We start from the raw sequence: 24,551 nt of genomic DNA, 5'->3' as shown, positions 1-24,551 counted from the left end.
TCTGTATACTGGCAGCAACTACAATATCTTGCTGACCTGGATCCTGTTAAAAATTTTAACTGTTTAGCCAAGGCTAGGCTTTGTTTTATTTTGGTGTTTTGCTGTGGGCTGACCTAGAGTCCCTCTGCTCAGGATATGTCCTGAGTGAGATTCTGCAATTGTCTTCACTCATGTGGTGTTCCCCAAGCTCAGTCAGACTGGCAAGGGTGTCCATTTCCATCGGAATTCATGTGCTCCACTTGCCTCATTTTCCAATGATAAAGTCAGTGGTATGTCTGTTTGAAGTCCAGTTGAGCTTCAGCTAGTCGGCCCTTTTACATGGTTACATCATTAATCCGACAGACTGAACAGTCCCTCAGCATCTCATTAAGGGTTAAACCAAAGTCATGTGCCTCTGCCAGTCATCTTAACCTCGGCAAAAATTCTAGTACAGCTTCCCCTGGTTCTCAAATTGCCAAATAAAGCCAATTGCATCTCAGAATTAGAGAAGGCTTGGGTTGTAATATTTCTGAACTAAATCATCAACTTATCTTGAAAGATTTTAGTATTTGGTGCCTCAGGAAATGTTAGGCTCCTAATAACCGAGAAAGCTGCAGGTCCACAAGCTGACAGGAGGAGTGCTTCTTGGTTTTCATCTACTCCAGTGTCATTTCTACATACTGGCCCAGTCTTTGATGGCAGGATCAAATGAGTCAAGCTTCCCAAATAACAGCACAATGCCAAAAATACATATCCAACTCAAAGATGACTATCATGAGCGAATTTCTTCAGGAGACTGCTTTTCTCTCATTGCCACTGAAATAACTCCACTGAGGCCAATATCTTGTCACCTCACCCTTTACTTACACATTGGGAGTCCTTGACACTGATCCAGCTCCCTCAGAGCCAGCCCCCAGAATGTACAGAAGCTCAGACACTTCAGTTTTTTTTGCTTTTTTTTTAACCCCCACACTACCGCCTGGCTGCGGTAGTGCTTATTCTTTCCCAGCACCCATGGTGAGTGTGTGCAGGTGTGGGACACAGTGAAAGACACAAGGTGCACAAATCTTTATTCAAATTTCCACCACCAGGAAGAAAGGAAACACTCGAGTGGTTAGTGACAAGCAGTGCCCTTCACATCAAAGGGCAATGCTGTGTGATCAAACAGTGAAGTGGAGGGCAGGGATTAAATCAAAATAGAGTTAGAGAGGGAAATAATGCACTCCACTCCCTGTGGCGCCCACCTTTCCCTGAACAACTCCAGGGTGTTGGTGGAGATCACGTGCTCCTTCTCCAGGGACACTCGGGCTCTAACGTAACCGCAGAAGAGGGGCAGGCAGGCCCTAACAACCCCCTCCACAGGCTGCTGCCTGAACCTGTTTATGGCCAGTTTGAACAAGTCCACACCGACCCTCTGAAGAGTAACCCACCCAGACCCATTTCCCTCAGACTAATGCACCTAGCACTATGGGCAACTTAGCATGGCCAATTCACCTAACCTGCACATCTTTGGACTGTGGGAGGAAACTGGAGCACCCAGAGAAAACCCATGCAGACACAGGGAGAATGTGCAAACTCCACACAGACAGTCACCCAAGGCTGGAATCGAACCTGGGAGCCTGGTGCTATGAGGCAGCAGTGCTAACCACTGAGCCACCATGCCACCCCTAAAGCATTGTGTAATTGCAGCAAGGCAGTGAGTGGTTTGGATCTGGCATGCACTGCTTGAGAGTGGGATGGAGGCAAATTCTGATGTGACTGACATTTGGAGATTGGAAAATTATGTGGAGAGAGTATTTGCAGAGCAATGGGGAGAAAGCTTTGGACTGGAACTAACTCCCAGAGACTAGTTAGCATACAGCATGAACATGATGGGATGAATAGTCTCATTCTGTGCTGTAACCACTTTATGATTGGGTGGGTACAGGAGTGAGGTAACTCCCCCTCCCACTCTGCCGAGGACATGGAGGTGCTGGGCCTCCTTCACCGCCGCTCCCTCACCACCAGACGCATGGAAGAAGAACGCCTCATCTTCCGCCTCAGAACACTTCAACCCCAGGGCATCAATGTGGACTTCAACAGCTTCCCCATTTCCCCTTCCCCCACCTCATCCTAGTTTCTAACCTCTAACCACTGTCCCCTTGTCTTGTCCGGACTTGTCCGACTTGCCCAGCTCCTTTTCCACCCATCCACTCCACCCTCTCCTCCCTGACCTATCACCTTCATCTCCTCCCCCACTGACCTATTGTACTCTATGCTACTCTCTCCCCACCCCCACCCTCCTCTAGCTTATCTCTCCACGTTTCAGGCTCTCTGCCTTTATTCCTGATGAAGGGCTTTTGCCCAAAACGTCGATTTTGCCTGTCCTCGGATTTTGCCTGTCCTCGGATGCTGCCTGAATTGCTGTGCTCTTCCAGCACCACTAATCCAGAATCGGGTACAGGAGTGAGTTTAGTGTTAACCCCTTGAATTTTAGAAATACATTCTGTGTGCCGTTGAATCTGACTTGAATAGGAGATGGAGTACCTGTGTGCAGAGAAAGAATTACCACTCTCGGTGGATAGATTACCTGAAAAATAAAGTGAAAAGAAGATTTCCTCGGAGTTAACAAAATTTAATATAATCTCATGCTTTGTCTTTATCTCAGTAGCTTGTGGAGCAGCGCCCTCTGCTGTGCATAAAGCTACACTTCAGCCACTAAACGACCATAAGACAGAGGAGCAAAATTAGACCACTTGATCATGGCTTCACAACCCCATTCTCCTGCCTTCTCCCATGGCTTTTGATCCCCTTACTAATCAAATACACTCATAGTCTTAAATAAACTCATAGACTTGGCCTCCACGGCTCTCTGCGGTAATGAGTTCCACAAATTTGCCTCCCTCTAACTGAAGATATTCCTCCTCATCTCAGTTCTAACAGTTTGTCCCTTCATTCTGGTCCTAGTCTCTACTGCTGGTGGAAACATCTTCTCAAAGACCACTGTATAAGCGAGTGGACTTATTTTCCAGATACTCAGCTTTTTACAGAAACTTTTGAAACAAAGGCCTATCCAATCAAGAGGAGCCATTTGCTCCACTTCAGTTTTGGGCAAAGTAAGTTACAAAATAAACAGAGCTGATGAGAACTATTCAATCCATTTTGTACAAAATTAGAGTTAAGGTAAAGTTGCCATAGTCCCAGGAGACCATTTGGGCAGCCTCTCATTACAGAGATACAGTTAAGTAGATCGTAGACTTTGTGTGCTTTAATTAAATTGGTAATGTTTGTGACTACCCCTGAAGTAATGAGGTTTGAGAATCACTTTCCCAAGTGGGTCATTATAGCACTGAAGAATCAAAAAGAACACCAATTGCAGTTCACTGTTATATACAAACAATATATTCACAGGTTAAGTTAGAGTCTGAGATCTTTACACCCTTAAGTCACATGCCATGATGCAGTGAGGATATCATGAACTTGACTCTTAAAGGGATACTGATCCACTGACCTTGAAATAGAACACAACATGAGGAAGTACAGGTAAACGTTTTCAGGAAGGTAATCAATGCAGAATTTCATTGTGTTTCCAAAGTTATTGGATGAAAACAGAACATCAGTGTACGGGGATCCCTTGATATAATTAATTCATGGGAGACAGTGGAATAAATGCAAGGAATGACAGATTGAAAGGAAAGAAATAGCTGGCATTTCTACAGCATCTTAAGATGTCCTGAAGTGGTTTACTGCTAGTGGTTTTGGAAGTTTAGTCACTGTTGACTCGATGTAATCTGATACAAAACAAATATCATCTTGCCATCTTAACATCTGTCACAGGGAGAATGTTAGAAGTTATGATTAAAGATGTTATAGCAGTGAACTTGGATAAGTTTAAGGCAGAGGCAACATGGCTTTGTGAAGAAGTGAAGGAGATCGGAGGGGGTGGGGGAAACAGCAAGGCACTGTGTATTAATGCATCTAACATCCTGTACATGCAGATCCATTACACTGCAAGTTCCACTGACAATCCTAAATTGATTCTCAGCATAATTCTTCACACCTAGGGTTATCAAGTATGTATTCATCAATCAGAGAATCGTATCTCATGTTGACACTGCTTGTGAGATTTTCAAGCTTAGGTTGGTTGAGTTTACTTGTTGCAAACAGCTTAAGGGACATGATGTTTGACTGAACGTACCAGCTTTTGGGACTTACAGTGGACTTCTGCATTGGTACACAGAAAGAACAGATACATGTACCGCACTTGTTTCTACTCAACAAAATAGGTAACATTATTTACTGGTTCATTTCTCAATGCCCCAACCAAAGCCAACCTGCCTAGGGTAAAGCCTAAACAAAGTCTGGCAGTTAACTGTCAATCATCATTAACTGCTAAATTCTCCATGGCAACAATCCACTTCGTCTGCTTGCCAACCAATTGGTGCACTTCTCTCACACCGTATAAATGTTAGCTTTCCCATGTTTTATGTTTCAATATTTCCAATGTTAGTATTCTTGCAAATTATCCTGATGAGCACAAGACACCAACTTCGACAAAATGTTTCACTTATCAGCAGTACTTAATTTCCACCATCAGCAGTGTACAGTTGGATTCATGAGTGAAGTTTGCTAAAGATGTGCAGGTTAGATGAATTGGCAATGCTAAATTGCCCATAGTGTTAGGTGCATTAGCTGGAGGGAAATGGGTCTGGGTGGGTTACTCTTCGGAGAGTCGGTGTGGACTGGTTGGGCTGAAGGGCCTGTTTCCACACTGTAGGGAATCTAATCTAATCTGTAGGGAATCAAAAAAGACTACTTGTAAGAGTGACCCACAGGTTGTGGACAATGTGAGGAATCTAAATAGGGACAGAGAAATATATAGAATACAGCTCACTAGTCTCCATGTATACAAGCAATTGCTTTGTTGTTCAGGATGTGAATATTGTGGAAAGTGGAAACATGTTGCCAAACCTTCCTTGTCATGCATTCATCAGAATAATGTTGGAATGCCAAAAGATCGTGCCAATTTATATTACAGGCACTGTCAGGTATTTTTGTTTTGTTTTGTTTTTAGATTCCCTACAGTGTGGAAACAGGCCCTTCTGCCCAACAAGTCCACACTGACCCTCCAAAGAACAACCCACCCAGACCCATTCCCCTACATTTACCCCTGACTAATGCACCCAGCACCAGGGGCAATTTAGCATGGCCAATTCACCTAACCTGCACATATTTAGACCATGCATCTTGGAGATGAACTGTTCAAATCAAATAGCATATTCCTTTAGTTGTTTGAAAGAGACAAAGTACGGACAGTACTCATCCAGCTTACACTTGAAAAATGTGAAAACAAAATGTTTCCAATACATACAATTCCATACTTGAACAGCACTTGCTGAACTTCCTTGGTTTCCTAATGGCTACACTAGCAACCAAATTAGTATATTCCATTGAGATTGTAGTGCAGTTAGCTTATGCTTGCTATAAATGGTGTACACATTTATGCAGGAACCTGCTCTCTGCAAACAAATATGTTCAAGCTTTGTGCCTTTACTGAATTACACTGTAGCTTGGGGAGCCTACATTTCCTCCTGCTTTCTCCATGAAATTTCCTTAGGCAGTTGGAGTTGAATTGACAATCAGCACCTTTTTCTCCTGTGGTATAAATTGTTGTGATAGTTTGTTAGACATTTAGCCTTCTTGAATTTATCCTGTGGAGTTCAAGATGAAAAGCCTTCACAATGTATCTCCCTTTTCAGCAAGATTCCAGCCATGGTGTTTTCAAACTGATCTTTCATGTATTCCCCTTTTTTTTCTCATGCACTTTCTCTTCCAAACAGCTGCTGAGCTCCCAGGTGGATTTGCTGAAACTATGGAACCCCACTGCCCCTCCCCACCAAACACTGTGCTTCAAACATTGACACCTTACACATAAAGAGTTGCATTTGTCTGAGTTTGCTCACTTCCTATCTTGGCAGCTCATTTCAAATGAAAATTGTCGTTGTCTCAAACACAGCTTTTTTTAAAATGTGATTCGTGGAGCAAGTGGCTTCCTTCTGTGCAGTAATGATTTAATGACTTTATATATGTCTGGATTAGAGTGGTGCTAGAAAAGCACAGCAGGTCAGGCAGCATCTAAGCAGCAGGAAAATCAATGTTTCGGGCAAAGGCCCTTCAACTCTATTCCTGATGAAGGGCTTTTGCCTGAAACATCGATTTTCCTGCTCCTCAGATGCTGCCTGACCTGCTATGCTTTTCCAGCTTCACTCTAATCCAGACTCAGGTTTCCAGCATCTACAGTCCTCGTTTTACCGACTTTAGATGTGTGGCGGGCTGGGCCAGCATTTAGTGCATCCTAATTGTCCTGGAGATCACATTTTCTTAAGCAACCTTGTGTAAAAGAAACAACACTGATGGGAGGAAAAACTTTCTCACACAGCGAGCTACTAGGGTGTGGAATACATTTAGTCATAGAGATGTACAACACGGAAACAGACCCTTTGATCCAACTTGTCCATGTCGACCAGATATCCCAACCCAATCTAGTCCTAATTGCCAGCACCCAGCCCATATCCCTCCAAACCCTTCCTATTCATATACCTATGCAAATGCCTTTTAAATGTTCCAATTGTACCAGCCTCCACCACTTCCTCTGGCATATGCATACATATACCACCCTCTGTGTGAAAAAGTTGCCCCTTAGGTCTCTTTTATATCTTTCCCCTCTCACCCTAAATCTATGCCCTCTAGTTCCCCCACCCCAGAGAAAAGACTTTGTCTATTTATCCTATCCATGCCCCTCATGACTTTATAACCCTCTATAAGATCACCCCTCAGCTTCCGACCCTCCAGGGAAAACAGCCCCAGCCTGTTCAGCCTGTCCCTATAGCTCAAATCCTCCAACCCTGGCAACATCCTTTTATGAACCCTTTCAAGCTTCACAACATCTTTCCGATAGGAATGAGACCAGAATTGCATGCAATAATCCAACAGTGGCCTAACCGATGTCCTATACAGTCACAACATAACCTCCCAACTCCTGTACTCAATACTCTGACCAATAAAGGAAAGCATACCAAAAGCCTTCTTCACTATCCTATCTATCTGCGACTCCACTTTCAAGGAGCTATGAACTGCACTCCAAGGTATCTTTGTTCAGCAACACTCCGTAGGACCTTACCATTAAGTGTATAAGTCCTGCTAAGAATTGCTTTCCCAAAATGCAGCACCTTGCATTTATCTAAATTAAACTCCATCTGCCACTCCTCAGCTCATTGGACCATCTGATCAAGATCCCATTGTAATCTGAGGTAACCTTCTTCACTATCCACTACACCTCCAATTTTAGTGTCATTTGCAAACTTACTAACTATACCTCTTATGCTCACATCCAAATCATTTATATAAATAATGAAAAATAGTAGACCCAGCACCGATCCCTGTGGCACACCACGGATCACAGGCCTCCAGTCTGAGAAACAACCCTCCACCACCACTTCTACCTTTGAGTCAGTTCTGTACCCAAATGGCTGGTTCTCCCTGTATTCCATGAGATCTAACCTTGCTAACCAGTCTCCCATGGGGAACCTTGTCAAACACCTTAGGAAGTCCATATAGATCACATCTACCGCTCTGCCCTCATCAATCCTCTTGTTACTTCTTCAAAAAACCTAATCAAGTTTGTGAGATATGATTTCCCACGCACAAATGACTATCCCTAATAGTCCTTGCCTTTCCAAATACATGTACATCCTGTCCCTCAGGATTCCCTCCAACAACTTGCCCACCACCGACATCAGGCTCACCAGTCTATAGTTCCCTGGCTTGTCCTTACCACCTTTCTTAAACAGTGGCACCACTTTCGCCAACCTCCAGTCTTCCAGCACTTAACCTGTGACTATCGATGATACAAATACCTCAGTAGGAGGCCCAGCAATCACTTCCTTAGCTTCCCACAGAGTTCTAGGGTACACCTGGTCAGGTCCTGGGGACTTATTCACTTTTATGTGTTTTAAGACATCTAGCACTATCTCCTCTGTAATATGGACATTTTTCAAGATGTCGCCATTTTTTTTTAACATTCTATAGCTTCCATGTCCTTCTCCACTGTAAACACTGATGAAAAATACTTATTTAGTATCTCCCCCATTTCCTGCGTCTCCACACAAAGGCTGCCTTGCTGATCTTTGAGGGGCCCCATTCTCTCCCTAGATACCTTTTTGTCCTTAATGTATTTGTAAAATCCCTTTAGATTGTCCTTAACTATGTTTACCAAAGCTATCATACATCCCCTTTTTACCCTCCTGATTTCCATTTTAAATATAGTCTTACTGCCTTTATACTCTTCTAAGGATTCACTTGATCTATCCTGTCTATACCTGACCTATGCTTTCTTCTTTTTCTTAACCAAACCCTCAATTTCTTTAGTCATCCAGCATTCCTTATACCTACCAGCCTTTCCTTTCACCCGAACTGGAATATACTTTCTCTGGACTCTCATTATCTCATTTAGAGTCATAGAGATGTACAGCATGGGAACAGACCTTTTGGTCCAATCTGTCCATGCCGACTAGATATCCCAAACTAATCTAGTCCCACCTACCAGCACCCGGCCCATATCCCTCCAAACCCTTCCTATTCATATACCCATCCAAATGCCTCTTAAATGTTGCAATTGTACCAGCCTCCACCACTTCCTCTGGCAGCTCATTCCATACACGTACCATCCTCTGCGTGAAAAAGTTGCCCCTTAGGTCTCTTTCATATCTTTCCCCTCTCACCCTAAACCTATGCCCTCTAGTTCTGGACTGCCCAACCCCAGGGAAAAGACTTTGCCTATTTACCCTATCCATGCCCCTCATAATTTTGTAAACCTCTATAAGGTCACCCCTCAGCCTCTGATGCTCCAGGGAAAACAGCCTCATCCTGTTCAGCCTCTCCCTATAGCTCAAATCCTCCAACCCTGGCAACATCCTTGTAAATCTTTTCTGAACCCTTTCAAGTTTCACAACATCTTTCCGATAGGAAGGAGATCAGAATTGCATGCAATATTCCAACAGTGGCCGAACCAATGTTCTGAAAGCAGCTTCATTTGAGACATTCACGAGGGCTACGGACTTGTTTTTGGGTAGTAATGGTAAGCAGAAAAATGGGAGCAAGGCACTAGATCATAGACCTGCACAAGATCTAGCCCCCGTGGGCCACATAGCCATACCCTGCTCCATGATACCTCTGTGATTCTGTGAACGTGATCACTTTCTTGCCAGAGTTTTTGAAATAACCATGCGCACTTCCTTATTTTTCCTTCTCTAGGAGTGCTACGTGAACAATTAAGTTTTACTTGGTCTTTCCCTATAGCGTGAGGCCAAACCATTAATGTAGTATTCCATCTTCGTGCGCAAACCAGGAACATTGTTTAATATGTGATGGTGTCCAGCCCATGCACTGTGCACCACCTTTCAACATGATGACAACTCTAGATAGGCTAATAGCTGTACTTAGCCCCGAAGGCAGCTGTCAGCTGCCAAGGTCTTGTCAGTCAGTGATGAACAATGAGTTACATATTCCCACGTCTGTCCCTCTCCTCGCGATGTTGTTTCTTTGTGTTTCCATCCTTCCTGATTGAAATAGAGATACGTCATCCATCTTTGTACACCTTAAAATATGTTGTGTATGATTGTTTCATTATAACATGCATTAAGAGCTTCAATAGTAAAGAAAGGCCAATGAAAGTAAGCTTGTTGCACACCTCTCATTAACCTTCTGGAAACACATAACCCTCTGAGATCTCTCCACACCCTCTCATTCTACCTTCTTGCAGGTCTCTCTGATTTTAGTTGTACCTTTGGCAACATGCCATCTGCATTCTCAGCCTTAATACCTACAATATCCTCTCAAAACCTCCCATCTTCTATATCCCTCCTGATTTAAGGTGCTCCTCAAGAGTACTTTGATCAAGGCTTTGAGCACCTTTCCTCATATTACGTTAGATGATTTAGAATCAAATTTTATTAGATAATGCTCCCCTAGGTGACATTTCTTTCTATATTAAAGCTGTTTCATAAATGCAGGATTTAATTTTCCCTGATGGCCAGAAACGCATGACAACAAAGGGAATTGATCCAATGTAATTTGCTCACTGCAATGAGCTATTCATGTACCTGGGGAATACATTAGATAAACATTGGGCATTAGGAATAAACAGGAAAGTAATGGGGGTCATTTTTCACAGAAAGGGTAACTGAGTCAAGAGTAATTTACTAAGAATGGTCACAGGTGAATGCTTTAAGAAGGTTTAGGAGATTATTGATCTTGCTTCTGAAGAAAAACTGGATTGAGATAGATAGATCCAGAATTTACTGGCAGAATAATTGTTAATTAGTTCACAAATAAGGGAGCAACTGGCACCATGGAAAAGATGCTCTATGACTTGTGAACTACCACAAATTTGCGTCACTCTGACATGAACTAGAGCGTGTCCACAACTTTCAAGAACTTGCTGCACACTGAATATCAATTAAATTTACCACAGAAGGTTAAGGTTGGTAAAGGATCCTTTTAATGATAAGATTTATATTCCTGTAATGCTGCTCAGCCTCTCTTGCCCAGGAAGTGCACAAAGTATTGAAGTCAATAAAAACCGAAAGAACTGCGGATGCTGTAAATCAGAAACAAACACAGGAGTTGCTGGAAAAGCTCAACAGGTGAAGAGAAATCTGTGAAGAAAAATCAGAGTTAACCTTTCGGGTCCAGTAATATTTGTTCAGAAATGGTCAGCTCTGAGGAACGATCACCCCGGCCCGAAATGTTTACTTTGATTTCTCTTCACGGATGTTGCCAGACTTGCTGAGTTTTTTGAGCACCTTCTGTTTCTGAAACCATTGAAGTCTCCTTCCTGAAGAGATATCTTTTCCAAATTAAAAATTTTAAGTCATATCATTTCTCTTCTTTAGTTTTCTTCTCTTCTACCTCTTTCTTAATTAAGTCTTTCTTTCCTTCTTTATTCCACTTCAGCCTGACTTTCATCCTTCTCTGTCATTCCTCTGATTTTCTGTTGTCCTCTGTTAAATTTCATCAGTTAACTAGATGACTGTGGTCTATTCACTGAATCCTCCTTACTTTTTGGAACCATCGTCAACTCATACCTCCAGATGGTGAGGATGCAAACTGTTTTTGAACTGCCGAGGGGAGGAGTCGATATTGTCTAACAGCGTTCACTATATGTTACTCGCTATCAGCAAATTCTGAGAGATTGGTATACTGTATGAGTGATGTGAGGTAAGGTGTATTGTGAGTGAAACACCTTTCAGAGGAACATATAACTTTGGACCTATGATTCCTGAAGCTCTCCAGCACTGAGATTTTCTTTTCAGACTCTTATAGAATAGGGAGTTATTGATAGAGAATTAATTAGACAAAAATAAAAATCAAAAACATTGTGGATGCTGTAAATCAGAGACAACAATAGAAATTGCTGGTAAAGCTCAGTAGATCGAAAAGCATCTATGGGGAGAAATCAGAATAAATGTTTCGGGTCAAGTGATCTTTCCTCAGAACTAGACCTCAAACATAAACTCTGATTTCTCTCCACAGAAGCTGCCAGACCTGCTGAGCTTTTCCAGGAATTTCAGTTTTTGGCTCTAATTAAGCAACTTTGTTATTATTGAATCGTGTAAATACCAGAATGATAGCAGGTGAAGCCAATGGATGTTGGGCATTTTTTTTAATCAAATACGACCTATTAGGGATAAGATGAGACAGCAGATCTGAATTTCTCTGTCTGATGTGTTAGGTCAGTGGCCTTTTCAATGTCTATAAAATCCCGTACTATAGATTAATGAAACAGTGTTATAATGTGTGCTAATAATCACATTAGTACACATTTGCCAAGAAATAATCTGCATTTGTTTGTTGGGAACTTTTATGATGACTGCATAGGGTGAAAGGAGAAACAGTGCATCAATGAATTAATGAACATAGGAAAACACAGCAGCCAATTTGCAAACAGCAAACCCGCATGGACAACGATTAAATAATGACCAGAGCATTTTAGTTCATTATGGAATGCACATTGGCCAGGACACCAGGGAGGACTCCCTGCTCTTATTGGAATTATGTCGTGGGATCTTTAAGTCTCTCAAAGAAAGCCATGTAACCTTCAATGAAATATTTACGCATCAGAGGGCACTTCAAACACTGTTGCACTTCCCTCAGAGTTTCACTAAAGCATTAACCAAGACTTCATGTTTTTTTTAAATGTCTCTTTTGGATGACTGATTTTGTTCTGTTAAACGTTTCCTGCATTTCAATAAATTTGTCAGAAAAACAGCTAAAGAAAATCTTTAAAGACACACAACTAGGACAGACAGAGTCGTCATCTCTGGGTTGTTGCCGGTGCCACGTGACAGTGAGGCAAAGAATAGGGAGAGAGTGCAGTTGAACACGTGGCTGCAAGGCTGGTGAAGGAGGGAGGGCTTCAGATATTTGGACAATTGGACTGCATTCTGGGGAAGGTGGGACCTGTACAAGCAGGACGGGTTGCACCTGAACCAGAAGGGCACCAATATCCTGGGGGGTAGGTTTGCTAGCACTCTTCGGGGGGGTTTAAACTAATTTGGCAGGGGGGTGGGATCCGGACTTGTAGTCCAGCAAGTAAGCTAGCTGTGTGTCAGGATGCCCAAGACTGTAGGGAGGCTGTGGAGAAGGTAGCACTGACAGGGAATACTTGCGGACACAGAGATGGGCTCAAGTGCGTATACTTCAACGCAAGGAGTATCAGAAATAAGGTGGGTGAACTTAAGGCGTGGACCGGTACCTGGGACTACGATGTTGTGGCCATCACGGAAACGTGGATAGATGAGGGACAGGAATGGCTGTTGGAGGTTCCTGGTTACAGGTGTTTCAGTAAGATTAGGGAGGGTGGGAAAAAAGGAGGGGGGGTGGCACTGCTAATTAGAAATGGTATAACGGCTGCAGAAAGGAAGTTTGAGGGGGAACTGCCTCTGGAGGTAGTATGGGCTGAAGTCAGAAATAGGAAAGGTGCAGTCACCTTGTTGGGTGTTTACTATAGGCCCCCCAATAGCAGCAGAGAAGTGGAGAAACAGATTGGGAAACAGATTTTGGAAAGGTGCAGAAGCCACAGGGTCGTAGTCATGGGCGACTTCAACTTCCCAAATATTGATTGGAAGCTCTTTAGATCAAGTAGATTGGATGGGGCGGTGTTTGTGCAGTGTGTCCAGGAAGCTTTTCTAACGCAGTATGTAGATTGTCCAACCAGAGGGGAGGCCATATTGGATTTGGTACTCGGTAATGAACCGGGACAAGTGGTGGGCTTGTTAGTGGGTGAACATTTTGGTGATGGTGACCACAATTCTGTGACTTTCACCTTGGTTATGGAGAGAGATAGGTGCGCACAACAAGGTAGATTTTATAATTGGGGGAAGGGAAATTACGATGCTGTAAGGCAGGATTTGAGGAGCATACATTGGGAGCATAGGCTGTCAGGGAAGGATGTGGTGGAAATGTGGAACTTTTTCAAAGAGCAGATACGACGTGTCCATGATATGTATGTACCTATCAGGCAGGAAAGAAATGGTCGTGTGAGGGAGCCTTGGTTGACGAGAGAGGTTGAATGTCTGGTAAAGAGGAAGAAGGAGGCTTACATAAGGTTGAGGAAACAGGATTCAGACAGAGCAGTGGAGGGATACAGGATAGCCAGAAGGGACCTGAAGAAAGGGATTAGGAGAGCTAAGAGAGGGCATGAAAAATCGTTGGCGGATAGGATCAAGGATAACCCCAAGGCATTTTATGCGTATGTGAGAAACTGAGAATGACAAGAACGAGGGTAGGTCCGATCAAGGACAGTAGTGGGAGACTGTGTATTGAGTCGGAAGAGATAGGAGAGGTCTTGAACAAGTACTTCTCTTCAGTATTTACGAACGAGAGGGACCGTATTGTAGAAGAGGAGAGTGTGAAATGGACTGGTAAGCTAGAAGAGATACCTGTTAGGAAGGAAGATGTGTTGGACATTTTGAACAACTTGAGGATAGACAAGTCCCCCGGGCCTGACGGGATATATCCGAGGATTATGTGGGAAGCAAGAGAGGAAATTGCAGTACCGTTGGCAATGATCTTCTCGTCTTCACTGGCAACGGGGGTGGTACCAGGGGACTGGAGAGTAGCGAATGTTGTGCCCCTGTTCAAAAAAGGGAATAGGGATAACCCCGGGAATTACAGGCCTGTTAGTCTTACTTCTGTGGTAGGCAAAGTAATGGAAAGGGTACTGAGGGATAGGATTTATGAGTATCTGGAAAGACACTGCTTGATTAGGGACAGCCAGCACGGATTTGTGAAGGGTAGGTCTTGCCTTACAAGTCTTATTGAATTCTTTGAGGAGGTGACCAAGCATGTGGATGAGGGTAGAGCAGTGGATGTAGTGTACATGGATTTTAGTAAGGCATTTGATAAGGTTCCCCATGGTAGGCTTATGCGGAAAGTCAGGAGGCATGGGATAGAGGGAAATTTGGCCAATTGGATAGAAAACTGGCTAACTGGTCGAAGGCAGAGAGTGGTGGTAGATGGTAAATATTCAGCCTGGAGCCCAGTTACAAGTGGAGTTCCACAGGGATCAGTTCTGGGTCCTCTGCTGTTTGTAATTTTTATTAATGACTTAGATGAGGGAGTCGAAGGGTGGGTCAGTAAATTTGCAGATGATACGAAGATAGGTGGAGTTGTGGACAGTGAGGAGGGCTGTTGTCGGCTGCAGAGGGACTTAGATATGATGCAGAGCTGGGCTGAGGAGTGGCAGATGGAGTTCAACCCTGCCAAGTGTGAGGTTGTCCATTTTGGAAGAACAAATAAGAATGCGGAATACAGGGTTAATGGTAGGGTTCTTAGTCAGGTGGAGGAACAGAGGGATCTTGGGGTCTATGTACATAGATCTTTGAAGGTTGCCACTCAGATGGATAGAGTTTGTAAGAAGGCCTATGGAGTATTATCGTTCATTAGCAGAGGGATTGAATTCAAGAGTCGTGAAGTGATGTTGCAGCTGTACAGGACTTTGGTTAGGCCACAGTTGGAGTACTGTGTGCAGTTCTGGTCGCCTCACTTTAGGAAAGATGTGGAAGCTTTGGAGAGGGTGCAGAGAAGATTTACCAGGATGTTGCCTGGAATGGAGAGGAAGTCATACGAGGATAGGTTGAGAGTTCTCGGCCTTTTCTCGTTGGAACGGCGAAGGATGAGGGGTGACTTGATAGAGGTTTATAAGATGATCAGAGGAATAGATAGAGTAGACAGTCAGAAACTTTTTCCCCGGGTACAACAGAGTGTTACAAGGGGACATAAATTTAAGGTGAAGGGTGTAAGGTATAGGGGAGATGTCAGGGGTGGGTTCTTTACCCAGAGAGTGGTGGGGGCATGGAATGCGCTGCCCGTGGGAGTGGTAGAGTCGGAATCATTGGCGACCTTTAAGCGGCATTTGGATAGGTACATGGATGGGTACTTAATCTAGGTTAGAAGTTCGGCACAACATCGTGGGCCGAAGGGCCTGTTCTGTGCTGTATTGTTCTATGTTCTATGTTCTATGTTCTAACCATCTGACTCAAACAGAAGGATATTACTATTACTAATATAAAAAGAGAGAATTTCAAATCATAATTATAACGGAAGTGGCGGTAACTCCAATCCTTTGATTTAATGCTGTCAATTAGCTTTACAGGTTTGGAAATTCCTCAGCTGTTTGCTGAAGTGGTTTGTTGGTTTTTGATGGTACTGTTTGTGACAGTGGTAAAAGGACCATTTGTCCTTTTTGTTCTTTTAAAGTGTATTTTTATAGCTCCAATCACAACCTCCAACCATGTGTGTTACAGCCAGTGAAGGACCTTTGAAATTTATTCATTCTTATAATGTAGGATCATTAGCAACACATTTGCACACAATAAGCTCCAACAAAACAATTTTCATAATATTTACCAGATAGTTTGTTCCATTGATGTTGGTAAGGTGATTAAATATTAGCTAGGACACTGCAGAGAAACCCTCTACTCTCTTCTAATAGTACTAGGGATGTTTTGCATTTGCTTGAGAGGGTAATGGGGTTTTACTTTAATATTTTGTTGAAGAGCAGCACCTTCAATAGTGCAGCACTTGTTCAGTACTGAAACATAGCTGCCTAATGCCGCGCATTGTTAGTATTTAACAAATTTGTAAGAAAGTCCTCTGCTATTTGAATGAAGACATGTTTCAAAAGGAAATCTTGCCCACGGTCAAATCAATATCATCATCACTAATGTCATTCTATGCTCATTTCTTCTCAATACTTTTTTATTCCTTCCCTTCATTATTCAGAAATTGTCAATGTGCAACCTATCACTGATGCTCCATTGAAGGATTAACATTGTGCACTTTGCAGCATTCTTCTTTAATTCCCTATACGTTTCTCCTCCTGGGATGTCTTTAGCGGCATCATTACATTTACTCCATCATTTAATCCATTGTTCCGTTCCATTGTTTTATTCCAGACGTATTGGCACTCATCTGTTTCTCTTTGTCCCTCTTTGGCTGGGTTACCATCTCTCTGACTGCTAGATTAACTGCTCCTGGTGCCAAGGAGGCTTCTGTGCTTCTTGTATCGACGGCAAAGTCATAATGGCTAAGGTGCTTCATTATGCTTGTTCCAAATGCCCATTATGTCCCTGAAAACTGCTTTAAAACAAATGTAGCTCTCTGTCCATGAAACCAGTAATATCTCGAATGCTACATCGAGAATCAATGGCAGGTTGGACTCACATTGCTGGAAGAAGTCCATAGATAGAGTGATAACGGAGACAACTATCAAAAAATTAGGTGTGCCTTTATTAAAGTGTTGCCCATTTTATCTGCTGTGATAAGCAAATGTTAAGTTTTCAGGGCAAGTATTACTCATGAGATGAAAATGGCTGACAGTTCTTCTTACCCTAAAACCAAATGAAAAGTGAGAAAACCTTCACAAAAAAAGCAGTTCCCCTTAAAAGAAAGTTGTACAAAGTCAGAGACATAGCTGCACAATGACCAAGGGCTGATAATGTGGTCCATCTGGAATGCTGCTGTACTCGTAGAATCCCAACAGTGTGGAAGCAGGCCATTCAGCCCATCAAGTTCACACAACCCTCTGAAGAACATCCCACCCAATCACTGTATCCCTGCATTTCATATGGCCAATCTTCCTAGGATGCGCAACCCCTGGACACTATGGGGCAATTTAGCATGAAAATGTGTTGCTGGAAAAGCGCAGCAGGTCAGGCAGCATCCAAGGAACAGGAGAATCGACGTTTCTCCTTTTCCTTGGATGCTGCCTGACCTGCTGCGCTTTTACAGCAACACATTTTCAGCTCTGATCTCCAGCATCTGCAGCCCTCACTTTCTCTCGGCAATTTAGCATGGCCAATCCACCTACCCTGCACATCTTTGGACTGTGGGAGGAAACCCACGCAGTCACAGGGAGAATGTACAGATTCCACAGGGTCGCCTGAGGCTGGAAAGTAACCTGGGTCACCTGGTGCTGTAAGGCAGCAGTGCTAACCACAGTCCCATGCTGTATTCAGCATTGAAGCATGCAGTCTGTTCACTGCAAAGTTCTGTCAGTGGTTACAGATGGTACAACACTCAATAAGCCCTCAGTTTCTTTGAAAAGGAAGGACAGGCCTTATAATATGCTGGGAACACCAAGATGGGCAGACAAGATTTTCTTGTGTCACTCACCATGTTAGCAATGTAGTGAAAACAAGCAAGAACACTTTCCAGTCACCACACCTACTCAAAGTTAACCTGTCCCTGGTTTGTGAATTCTTTCCGATGTCCCAGAAACATCTGCTTAGACACATAGACAGTTCCAAGTTCTTCAGAAGACAGGCAGAGAGTGCAACACCAACTAGGCAACATGTCTGCCAAATATCCATTGTCCCTAGGTGGCTAAGAATTCAGCATATGTACTCTATCACTTCATCCCAGGAGTTCACAACATCTTGGAAAGAGACCTGTGCCCAGAGAATGACAATTAAAAAATATTGGGATAGACTTGTTGATATTTTAACTAGCAGTGCTCATAAACATATCAAGGTTGGGGCTACTACAAAAGGAACCCAGAAATTACCCAAATAAACCATCAACTTGTGGTTCAAAAATGACCACTCCTGCCTCAGAGTAAGGAAGTCATGTGTTCAAGACTTGTAAAACTAGAACATAGAACAATACACGCAGAACAGGCCTTTCGGCCCTTGATGTTATGCCGACCTGTGGACTTTTCTCAGCTCGTCCCCCTACACTATCCCAAAATCATCCATGTGCTTATCTAAGGATTGTTTAAATCTCCCTAATGTGGCTGAGTTGACTACCTTAGCAGGTAGGGCATTCCATGCCCTTACCACTCTCTGTGTAAAGAACTTGCCTTTCATATCAGTCTTAAATCTGTCACCCCTCAATTTGTACTTATGCCCCCTCGTACACGCTGACATCATCATCCTAGGAAAAGGTCTTTCTCTGTCTACCCTATCTAATCCTCTGATCATCTTGTATGTCTCTATCAAATCACCCCTTAGCCTTCTTCTTTCCAATGAGAAAAGTCCCAAGTCTCTCAGCCTTTCCTCATAAGACCTTCCCTGCAGACCAGGCAACATCCTGGTAAATCTCCTCTGCACCTTTTCCAATGCTTCCACATCCTTTTTGTAATGGGGCGACCAGAACTGTACACAATATTCCAAATGTGGCCGCACCAGCGTTTTGTATAGTTGCAGCATGATATTGCAGTTCCGGAACTCAATCCCTCTACTTAATGAAACCTAACACACTGTATGCCTTCTTAACAGCACTGTCCACCTGGGCGGCAACTTTCAGGGATCTATGCACATGGACTCCAAGATCCCTCTGCACATCCACACTACTAAGAATCTTTCCATTGACCAAGTACTCTGCCATCCTGTTATTCTTCCCAAAGTGCATCACCTCACATTTAGCTGCATTGAACACCATTTGCCACCTGTCAGCCCAATTCTGCAGTTTATCCAAGTTCCCCTGCAACCTGTAACATTCTTCCAAACTGTCCACTACTCCACCGACTCTAGTGTCGTCTGCAAATTTACTAATCCGTCCACCTATGCCTGCATCTCTGTCATTTATAGAAATGACAAACAGCAGTGGTCCCAAAACAGATCCTTGTGGAACACCATTAGTAACTGGACTCCAGACTGAATATTTTCCATCAATCACCACTCGCTGCCTTCTTCCAGAAAGCCAGTTTCTAATCCAAACTGCTAAACCACCCTCAATTCCATGCCTCTGCATTTTCTCCATTACCCTACCACCATGTGGAACCTTATCAAAAGCTTTACTGAAGTCCATGTATACCATGTCAAATGCCCTACCTTCATCTACATGCTTGGTCACCTTCTCAAATAATTCAATGAGGTTTGTGAGACACGACCTGCCCTTGACAAAACCATGTTGACTGTCTGAAATCAAATTGTTGCTTGCGAGATGATTATAAATCTTATCTCTTATAATCCTTTCCAAAACCTTTCCTGCAACAGAAGTAAGGCTCAGTGGTCCAGAATTACCTGGATCATCTCTACTGCCCTTCTTGAACAAGGGCACAACATTTGCAATCCTCCAGTCCTCTGGTACTAAACCCGTAGACAATGACGACTCAAATATTGAAGCCAAAGGCTCTTCTATCTCCTCCCTAGCTTCCCAGAGAATCCTTGGATAAATCCCATCCGGCCCAGGGGACTTGTCTACTTTCACTCCTTCTAGAATTGATAACACCTGTTCATAACTAACCTCAATCCTTTCTAATCTAATATCTCGTACCTCACTTTTCTCCTCTACAATATTCTCCTTTTCCTGGGTAAACACCGATGAGAAATGTTCATTTAGCACCTCTCCGATCTCTACAGGGTCCACACTCAACTTCCCACTTCTGTCTTTGACTGGCCCTATTCCTACCCTAATCATCCTTTTATTCCTCACATACCTATAGAAAGCTTTAGGGTTCTCCTTTATTCTATTTGCTAAAGACTGCTCGTGTCCTCTCTTTGCTCTTCTTAACTTTCTCTTTAAATCCTTCCTAGCTGATCTGTAATTCTCCACCACCTCATCTGAACCATCTTGCCTCATCAACACATAAGCCTCTTTCTTCTTCTTAAGAAGAGATGCAATTTCTGTTGTAAACCACGGTTCCCTTACCTTATCACTTCCTCCCTGCCTGACAGGGTAATATCTGTTCCTTAAACCAGCTCCACATTTCCATGGTGTGCATCCCCTGCATTTTGCTATCCCATTCTATGCATCCTAATTCTTGCCTAATCGCATTATAATTGTCCTTACCCCGTCGATCACTCTCGACCTGTGGCATGTACCAATCCCTTTCCATTGCTAAATTAAACGTAACTGAATTATGGTCACTCTCTCCAAAGTGCTCACCTACAACTAAATCAAACACCTGGTCTGGTTCATTACCAAGCACCAGATCCAATGTGGCCTCCCTCCTTGTCAGCACTTCGACATACTGTGTCAGGAAACCCTCCTGTACACCCTCCTGTATAATCCAGACTGAAATTCAAGAGCAATACTTCAGGAGTGCTGTACTGTCAGATCTAGTATCTTTCAGATGAGATAATAACCAAGTCTCTGTTTTCTCAGGTGGGCATAAAGCATCCCACTAGAACTACAAAGAAGGTTAAAGGCATTTCTCTCTGGTATTCTCGTCAATACTGTACATACTGCTTAGCTGAAAATGTGTTGCTGGAAAAGCGTAGCAGGTCAGGCAGCATCCAAGGAACAGGAGAATCAACGTTTCGGGCATAAGCCCTTCTTCAGGAAATCTATGCCCGAAACATCGAGTCTCCTGTTCCTTGGATGCTGCCTGACCTGCTGCGCTTTTCCAGCAACACATTTTCAGCTCTGATCTCCAACATCTGCAGTCCTCACTTCCTCCCTGTACATACTGCTTAACCTACATCACTAAATACAGATTAGCAGTTCATTATCACTTTATTGTTTGCGAGAGCTGTGTGTAAATTAGCTGCCTCGTTTCCATCTATAAATTGTTCGAAAGTGTTTTTCTTCTAAGAGCAAATACCCTGGATGCTGAAAATCTGATATGAAAACAAAAAATGATGGAAATACTCGTAAGTGACAAACAGAATTAGCATTTCAATCAATCGACTTTATTCAGAACAAATTAATTACCTTCAGCTGAGGGAAAAGAATCAGTATGCAGCCAAGAACTTTCTTACACAGCAAGTTGTTGTGATCTGGGAATGCGCTGTCTGACAGAATGGTGAGAAATATTCCAATATAATTTTAAAGGGAGGATTGAAGTCCACTTGAAATGGAAATCTTTGCAGCACTAGGGAAAGAATGTGGGGTGGAACTAATTGGACAACTGTTTCAAAGAGCCAAGACAGACATGGTGACCTGAATGTCCTCCTTCTGTAATAAGATTCAATGATTTGCTTTCAAGCTTTCAAGGTGTCACAAAGCCAATTCAAATACAGTGAGTAATTTTTTGGAGTGTACTGCCTGCTGTTCATAAGGGTGACACGCAAGATGAAATAAGGATAGTGCTGCTGTTGTTTCTTCCAGATCCGCAATGTTGCTACGAACCGGTGTGTGGACAGTAAACATGGAGCTACAGGAGCAGAATTGAGGCTGGACGTCTGCATTAAGGATGGCTCGGAACGCACATGGTCACATGAGCAGGTACCATAAAGTCTAGCCATAGAGTCATACAGATAGAAACAGGTCCTTTGGCCTAACATGTCTATGCCAATCAACAAACACCAAACCATAGTTTTAAGCTGGTTGGAGGAAAGTATAGAGGGGATGTCAGAGGCGGGTTCTTTACACAGAGTTGTGAGAGCATGGAATGCGTTGCCAGCAGCAGTTGTGGAAACAAGGTCATTGGGGACATTTAAGAGATTGCTGGACACGCATATGGTCACAGAAATTTGAGGGTGCATACATGAGGATCAATGGTCGGCACAACATCGTGGGCTGAAGGGCCTGTTCTGTGCTGTACTGTTCTATGTTCTATGTTCTATATGAATCCTATTTACTGGCACTTAGTACATAGCCTCCTATTCCCCAGCATTTTAAGTGCTCATCCAGATGCTACTTAAATGTTGCAAGAGTATCTGCCTCCACCACCCTCTCAGACACTTGCACCCTCTAGTCAAAGCATTTTTCCTCAGATTCCCCCCTACCATACATACTCCTTATGCCCTCTGGTCTCAGGCACATCCGCCATGGAGAAAGGATTCACATGATCTGCCTTGTCTATATCTCATAATTTATATTCCTCAATCAGATCCCCTCCCAGTCTGCTCTGCTCCAGGGAAAACAAACCCAGCCTATCCTGTCTCTCCTCATAACTGACACTTTACACTCAAGGCAATATTCTGGTGAAACTCTTCTGCACTCTCTCCAGTGCTATCACATCCTTCAGATAGTGTGTCAATCAGAATTACACACAGTGTTCCATCTGTGGCCTAACCAATGCAACAAGAGTTCCCTACTCTTACATTCTATCTCCTGGCTAATGAAGGCAAACATCCCATATGCCTCCTCATCACCCTGTCTACTTGTGCTGGTATGGACCAAGGTCCCTTTGTTCCTCAGTAATGCCTAGCATTCATTGTGTAAATCCTTACCATATTAAACCTCTCAAAGTGCATCATTTCACATTTATCTGGATTAAATCTCATCTGCCATTACTCTGCCCAATTTGCCAGCTGATCAATGTCAGACTGTAATCTAAGATCATCTTTATCTTTGTCAACAATACCACAATCTTCATCTACAAACGTACTAATTATGCCTCTACATTCATATCCAAGCCAGTAATGTACGTAACAAACAGCGTGGGTCTAGCACCGATCCTAATGTTACACCATGATCACAGGCTTCAATTACAAAAACAACCCTCTACCAGCATCCTTTGCCTCCTGTTTGCGAGCCAATTTTGGATCAAATTTGTCTTGGATCTCAAGGGCTGTTAACTTTTGGACCAACCTTCTATGTGGAATCTTCTCAAAGGCCTTACTGAAGTCCATGTAAACCACATCAACTGCACTATCCTCATCCATATCAATATTAATTTTAACATGCTCTAGAATCTCACCATCCCAACTGAAATATCCACAATGTTTTGCTCCTCTGTGAATACGGATGAGAATTATTTATTTAAGGCCTCACCCATGTCCTCTGGCTCAATTGCATTGATTGCCATTGGATCTCAAATAGGCCACATTGTTTCTCTGGTAATCCTCTTGCTCTTAATATACTGAGAATATACCTTGAGGTTTTCCTTAATCCCACCAAAGATGGGCCCACTTTGGGCCCAGCTGGGTTTCATGGCCCTACTTTGCCCTCCGAATTTCTTTTCTTAAGCACTGTCTATACTTCTGAATGGCCTGTTGTGTTTTTAAAGCTCTGTACCTAATACATGCTTCCTTCTTTATTATCAAACTCTTGATATCTCTTCACATCCAGCATTCCTTGGACTTGCTATCCTTGCCATTCACTCTTAGAGGAACACACTGACTCTGAAATCTCACTATACTATTTTTAAAAGATTTCCAATTTCCAAATGTAGATATACCTGCAAGTAGCTGCCCCCAATCTATGTTTGCAAGATCCTGAATAATGATATTGAAATCAGCCTTCCCCCAAATTAGACACTTATCTTTTGCAGCACTCTTATCCTTTTCCATAAAATCTTTAAAGCTTACAAAGTTATGGTCACTATTCCCAAAATCGCCTCCTCACACTTCTTGACCAGCTTCATTTCCTAGGATTAGGTAAAAGTGGGCGGCACGGTGGCACAGTGGTTAGCACTGCTGCCTCGCAGCGTCAGAGACCCGGGTTCAATTCCCGCCTCAGGCGACTGACTGTGTGGAGTTTGCACGTTCTCCCCGTGTCTGCCTGGGTTTCCTCCGGGTGCTCTGGTTTCCTCCCACAGTCCAAAGATGTGCAGGCCAGGTGAATTGGCCATGCTAAATTGCCTGTAGTGTTAGGTAAGGGGTAAATGTTGGGGTATGGGTGGGTTGCGCTTCGGCGGGGCGGTGTGGACTTGTTGGGCCGAAGGGCCTGTTTCCACACTGTAAGTAATCTAATCTAATCTAAAAAAAAACAGTATCCTGGTAGGAATATCTACACACTGGCACAAAACAAAATTCCACCTCATCCCATTCTTTCCAATCCTTTCACATGAAGGTGTTCCGGGGCTGTTTCCCCACTCCCTGCTCCGGGGCTGTTTCCCCACTCCCTGCTCCGGGACTGTTTCCCCACCCCCTGTTCCGGGAGCTGTTTCCCCACTCCCTGTTCCGGGAGCTGTTTCCCCACTCCCTGCTCCGGGTCTGTTTCCCCACTCCCTGCTCCGGGGGCTGTTTCCCCACTCCCTGCTCCGGGTCTGTTTCCCCACTCCCTGCTCCGGGTCTGTTTCCCCACTCCCTGCTCCGGGTCTGTTTCCCCACTCCCTGCTCCGGGGGCTGTTTCCACACTCCCTGCTCCGGGGGCTGTTTCTCCACGTCATGCTCCGGGTCTGTTTCCCCACCCCCTGC

At 43.5% G+C, this 24,551-nt stretch overlaps 1 protein-coding gene across 3 annotated transcripts in view; it reads left to right on the top strand.

Annotated features, from left to right (window-relative positions):
- Nucleotides 1–24,551, top strand: part of galntl6 (polypeptide N-acetylgalactosaminyltransferase like 6) — a 1,318,324-nt gene that overhangs the window by 1,217,988 nt on the left and 75,785 nt on the right. For all 3 annotated transcript variants that reach the window (XM_087993690.1, XM_087993684.1, XM_087993693.1), the window contains exon 11: nt 21,574–21,690. In XM_087993690.1, the coding sequence (XP_087849816.1) occupies nt 21,574–21,690 (117 nt within the window). The remainder of the gene's footprint in view (nt 1–21,573; nt 21,691–24,551) is intronic.

This window comes from Chiloscyllium plagiosum, unplaced genomic scaffold (genome assembly GCF_037043375.1).
Source record: "Chiloscyllium plagiosum isolate Xiang-an unplaced genomic scaffold, Cpla_swu_hap1 HiC_scaffold_2, whole genome shotgun sequence".
NCBI lineage: Eukaryota > Metazoa > Chordata > Chondrichthyes > Orectolobiformes > Hemiscylliidae > Chiloscyllium > Chiloscyllium plagiosum.
This window is presented reverse-complemented; position numbering and strand designations above follow the sequence as displayed.